Source organism: Pteropus alecto, unplaced genomic scaffold (assembly GCF_000325575.1).
Source record: "Pteropus alecto unplaced genomic scaffold, ASM32557v1 scaffold110, whole genome shotgun sequence".
NCBI lineage: Eukaryota > Metazoa > Chordata > Mammalia > Chiroptera > Pteropodidae > Pteropus > Pteropus alecto.
Genome location: NW_006431920.1, coordinates 10,733,122 through 10,739,121, shown reverse-complemented (window position 1 = coordinate 10,739,121; position 6,000 = coordinate 10,733,122). Strand labels below are relative to the sequence as shown.

The 6,000-nt window shown below is 50.2% G+C and overlaps 1 protein-coding gene across 2 annotated transcripts in view; it reads left to right on the top strand.

Moving 5' to 3' along the window:
- The window catches only part of LOC102886718 (probable hydrolase PNKD), a 20,074-nt gene extending 17,948 nt beyond the window's left edge, over positions 1–2,126 (top strand). For both annotated transcript variants that reach the window (XM_006906727.3, XM_025043292.1), the window contains exon 9: positions 153–2,126. In XM_006906727.3, coding sequence (XP_006906789.1) covers positions 153–326 — 174 coding nt within the window. In that variant the 3' untranslated portion in view covers positions 327–2,126. The remainder of the gene's footprint in view (positions 1–152) is intronic.
- The last annotated feature ends 3,874 nt before the right edge of the window (positions 2,127–6,000 follow it).

Sequence of the window (6,000 nt, the reverse complement as noted above, 5' to 3'; positions counted from 1 at the left end):
GCCTCCGGGGTGGGGGTGGGGTCTCCCAGAGCTCTGACATGTTTGCTTCACACTCTTGGGCCCCGAGCTGGGGCCCAGGCCAGGGGGGCTTCCCTCGTTGGGTCCTTTTTCCAGATTCTCCCTACCAAACCCAGATGCCTCTCTTCCCACAGTGCCCGTCCACCCTGGGAGAGGAGCGCTCCTACAACCCGTTCCTGAGGACCCACTGCTTGGTGCTGCAGGAGGCTCTGGGGCCAGGCCTGGGCCCCTCTGAGGATGATGGCTACTCCCGGGCCCAGCTCCTAGAGAAGCTCCGCCGGCTGAAGGACCTGCACAAGAGCAAGTGATGCCCCCCAGCCCACCCCGGCCCACCCCCGTGGTGGGAAGGCCACCCATCACCCGCACATGCCATCCCTGCCTTTGCTACCACCACCAACTCCATCGGCGCCCACGGTGGGCATCATTTCCCAGCACCGGTCAGGGCACAAGGAGGAACCAGGTGATGAGACCTTGAGGCCGAGAGGAAGGGGGCTGCTCCAGGGCCTGGAGACTCCATGGCGAGGCTGAGATTTCAAGGGCAACAGGGAAGGAGGGGCCTTGGGACATCTCCAGACCTGACCGGGAGGGATCCCCTCCTCCTGTCCCCTGTTCCTGCAGCGGCAGGAAGGACATGGAGGCCGTTGTTAGCCTCTCCCTCAGGAGGCCTCACTCTCACGGGGGCCCCTGACCCTGAGGCAGCAGGAGCCATGAACAGGTTGAGTCCGTCTTCCCCCTTCTCCCATTCAGGGTTGGGGAAGAAACTGCATCCCCCAGAGTGGCCTGAGGGCGGTGCCTTGGCAAGATGGTCACTCAGAGGGGCACCTGGACTCCTTTTCCGAGACACTGCCCCCTTCTTCCCTAAGTCTCCCTGCCCTGCCCCACCCCCACAAAGGCATTTTTCAAACAGAGCCATTTCCGAGAAAGGTGAAAGGGCTGAACGTCTGGCTGTCTGGCCAATCTCTGCCTCAGCGACCCCTCTACAGCCTGGCATAGGGAGGGTCTTGGTTGCCAAGGAAACCCTGACCTCAGGCTGACTGACGACACTGGAGGCTGTTGGGACTGCAGCCCAACAGTCCTGTAGGGGCAGAGTTCCTGCCCCTGCCCTGGGCCAACAGGGTCCCTCCCTCCCAGGGGAGAGAGAGCCATCCTCCGCCAAGGCCACTGCGGTTTTCTCGTTCTGGCCCTTATTCTTAGGAACTTCTGCCTTCCTCTAACTCCTGCTTTATCTTCAGCCCCTTTCCTCTTTCGGTAATTAACCACATTCATCTGGCCCCTTGCAGTTAGCCAAACACATTTCCGTAATTTGTCATGTGATCCTCGGCCCCATCCCAGCTATGGGGAGGGGGTCTGTGCAGCAGAGTTCAGATATCAGGAATCTGGGATCAGAGAGCTCTCAAATGAGTGGCAGCTTCCAGGACCCCAGGCCTGGGTCCTTCCCCTCTGCTCAGCCCTCCCTCAGCTCAGCTTCTCCTCTGGTCTCAGGCCCAGGTCCTGTAGGGGCCACAGTGCGGAATCCTATGGTCCTCGAGCAGGCGTACCTTGGATTAGCCAGGAGCCTTCTGTTCCTTTGAAGAGAAGCCTTCTCTCAGGCTCTGCTCACCCCCGGCAAGCCTCTGAGATGCCCCCTGCCCTCAGTTTCCCCACATCATCCGGCCTCTGCCTCCCTCTCCAGCCACAGCCTCTGGTACCAACTCTAGCAATACTCCCAGAATAGTTAGAGTTCCCCGCCCCCCAAGACATGCAGTTTCCTGCCTCTGTGCCTTCGCTCATGCTGTTTCTTCGGACTGGAATGCCTTTCCCCTGCTCCTCCTGCCTTGTCTGCCTGGCAAACACCTGTTCATCTCTCACAATCCTTCTCAAAGGCCCCCTCCTCCAGGAAGACAACCCCCATGCCCTTCCCCTCCCAGGCTACCTCTGCTCTTTGTAAATGCTTCTCTTGTGGCACTTATCACACTGTATTTGACTTGTTTACATGTTTGTCTCCCCTTCCAGACTGTGAACCCTTCAGGGCATGGACTGTATCTTATGCATCTTTGAATTTCTGCGCCTAGCACGGTGCCTGGCACACAGTAGGCGCTCAATAAATGTTGAATGAATGAATGATTTAACCGAGGTTCTGTCACTCAATGGGCTTATCTTTATTGCTGGTTCCATTTTTCTGTCTGGGTTACAGGTCAGCCAGCTTGAATTTACTGCACTTAAAGAGCTTTGGCCAGAAACAACTCTATAAATATATTTTCCCATGGCTCATGTGCATTTTTTCAGGACTTACAATTTGCTAACCTCAGTGTTTTCCCAAGCTCGAGATGCACAAGTGTATGCTGGCCACAGGGGAGATGGTTTTACGTGCTCTCAGCACAGCAGTGATAGCACCTCGAGGGCAAAGCCTTGGTGCCAGCCTCTCTCCATCGCAGCTATAACAAAGAGCCAGACTCCATTATCTGGAGAGTAACTTTAATAACATAGTTTCGTTTTCCTTGTATTTGTCTTTGGGGTCAATATTTTGGACAAATGATACCATTTTTCAATTCGTGATAGTAATTAAAGCTATTCATTTACATAGGAAAATAAGAAGTAAAGGCGACCCTGGGCCGTGGCAGAATTCTTCATGGTGGCACCGGTATGGCTGAAGGCTGAAGCGCTGGCTTAGCGCCCTGTTTCCTTGGGGCCAGCCCAAGGCGTAGTCTTCCCACCCTTGGCCATACCTCTGCCTCCTATCTTAGATGCTCCTCACCCCGAGTCGGGGAACTTGGTTGGCATGGGCCCTGGTCTTGGATGAGGGCTGCACCTGGGGTGGGGGTGGCGAAAGGGGCCATGGTGCTCACCTTCCTGAGGAAGTGTGGCTTACTGTGCTCTGTGATTGTCTCTGGGTCACTGCTGTCATGAATGGGTGAGCCCCAGGGCCAGGTCGCCCTGGGAATGCCCAGCATTAAGGGGCACTAGGTGTTCGTTCTCTAAAGCTGGTGATGCACTTTCCCAGGGCCTTGGGTGACCCTCCCACTGGGGCATCTGTCCTAAATGATGGCATGTGCTTCTCCCAGAGCTGACACTGACCAGCAACAACCAGGCCTCCTGCCCCTTGCTTTCAGGACAGTAGGTGTCACTGACCTTAGAGATCTGGGTTCCAGACCCAGTTCTGTTTCTCAAGAGTCAAGTGATATTGAGCAAGTCACTTCCCTGACCTCAGTTTTTTCATCTTCCAATGGAGACGACAACCTTGAATAAGTCGGAACCCTTTCAAGTGCAAGTGGCAATTAGTTAACAGAGAGGAGTTTACACCAAAAGAGAAGTTTATCAGCTCATGCAATTGAGAAGTATGGGATTATGTCATGGGGACTTTAGGCATGGAGATGAACAGGATCTTCATCATTCAGCTCTGCTTGCTTCTGTATCGGTGCCAACCTCTGTCAGGCTTTCCCCTGCAGTGGAGAAAGTCTCTAGAAGTTCTAAGCTACTAGTTCATCAAACCTAGCAGAACTTCCCATAGTCACTGAGTGTCGTCGGTCCAGCTCAGGTCACGTTCCCAGCCCCAAACCAATTGTGGAGTTTAGGTAAATGGACCTCTCTGGCCAGATTAGGTCACATGACCACACCTGGCAGGTCAATGTCAGAGACAACTGAAATACAGTTTTTTTAGGTCCTCCAAGGAAAATCATAAACCTTCACTACCAAGTCCACTTACTGGAGGCTATTACAGGAGTCGGAAGAGAAAAGGTACATGAAGTCACTTTGGAAAACGCTCCATCAGATCTCTGGTGCTATAATTAATTATAGAAAAGAAATGGAGGTAGACATATGGCCTCCAAGGTGTTTGAATAATACGTAGTTTTAAAAATAACCAGCAAGCAGTTCATTTTTTCAATTGTTTCCCTCAAACACACACTATCTCTCTGGAGGTACAAAAGGTGAGAGAGAGAGTTGGGGGCTAAGTGGGCAGCTCTGCGCATTCCAGGGAAGAACAGAGAACAGGAAGCGCGAAGAGGCCTGTGCGTGCAGCTGTGTGTTGGAGGGTGGTCTTAGTCCTCCAAGGCCTCAGCCACAAATGGAGCCTTTGAAAGCAAGTGGGAACCTAACCCTTGTGGTCAGTAAACTCTAGGCTCTGGCAAATTCTGGACAGGGTGGTAGAAAGAAAAAGGACTTGGAGTCGGACTGGTTTGCCTCCAACTGGCCGTGGGTTACACCAGGCAAGTGGCTCATTCTGGAGCGGCTGGAGGAAGTGAATGAGATGTACAGTTGCCTTAATGAAGAGCAGCCTCTCCCTTCCTCTTACTGTTATTAATGAACTTAGGGCTAGCTAGTCCATCAGGTAGAACAAAGTGGTTAAGAATATGAACTCTGGAGCCAGCGCATCTGAATTGGAGTCCATGCATTCCATTTATTAACTGAGTGAACTTGGGCACGTTGCTTAACCTTTCTGTGCCTCCATTTCTCATCTGTCCAACAGGGATGATGCCAGCACCACCTTAGAAGCTGACTGTGAGAATTAAATAAGTTAATACCTGCAGAGCTCAGCACATTGTGAGCCCTCTCTGTGTGTGGTAGTCATTCAGTAGATGCCCACACCGGCTGCTGGGAGGGCACAGGCTATCCATATCACAGGCTCAGAGAGGCCAATCTGTCCAACACAGCTGAGCAGCTAGTATGTCAATCTACTCCAGAGCGTCCTTTTACTGGCTATCAGGCCCTAAGTGGGGCACAGTAACAAATGTCCTTGACAGATCTCTTCCAGAGGGTTAAAAAGTATGCAGCAAACTGATGTTAATCCTTCTGTGAGTCACTTTGCCAAACTGCTTTCTCCCCTAGTAGCTGGCAGGACACAGCCAGAACCCAGGGGGAGGAAATAGGTAGGGATTGGGGGAGGTGAGAGAGTTGAGAACATGGGCTCCCAGGAGGTGGCAGCCCATGAGAACAGGCAAGTAGGAGTCCTATGCAGCTAGAGGGGCCCGAGCAAGGAGAGGTGAGGAAGGAAGGGGGGAGCTCTGAAGGGAAGTGGACGGGTGACCACAGGTGGGGATTTACATGATCACCCCTTAAAGAGCATCTAGACCACAATTTGCTTTTTGTATTTTTAACTTTGTTCTAATAATTTAAAAGATTTTGTTAAACTTTATGTAATTCACATATGAAAGCAATAGGGTTTGCTCGTTTTAGATTTTATTTAAATCTTCTGGTTTTTTATTAACAACTTTATTGAGATATAATTTACATAACACACAATTCACCCTTGTAAAGTGTACACTTCAGTGGTTTTTAGTATATGCTCAGTTTTGCAACTATCACTGCCATCCATTTTTAGAACATTTTTATCATCCAGGAAAGAAGCCCTGTGCCCGTTTGATGTCACTCCTGTCTCCACGCCACCACCCCACCCCCACGCTAGGCAACCACCGATCTACTTTCTGTCTCTAGATTTGCCTATTCCGGACATGTTATATTAATAGAATCATGCAATATGTGGTCTTTTGTGACTGGTTTCTTTTGTTCAACGTGTTTTCAAAGTTTGTCCACGTGGTAGCATGTGTCTGTGCTTTATTCCTTCTATGGCTAAATAATATTCCATTGTGTTTACACATCACATTTTGTTTATCCATCTGTTAGCTGATGGACCGTTGGGCTATTTTCACTTTTTTGGCCATTATGAATAATGATGCTATCAACATCTGTGTTTTGTGTAGACAGATGTTTTCAATTCTCTTGGGTATACAGCTACGAGTGAATTGCTAAGTCATACGGTAACTCCACATTTAACTTTTTGAGGAACTAACAAACTGCTTTCCAAAGCAGCTGTGAACTTTGCTAATGCCACTGACGGCTCACGTGCAGAAAAAGGCTTGTTCAGAATTCACTTTGGCTTTTAAAAACTAGCAAATTCCTTAAATGTTTTCATTTTTTAAATATAAGCATTTCAAAACCTTTTATGTTCAGCTTCCCAGTCATATCATTCTAATCATAGATCTAGTAATATTAATAACTTCTAAGGGG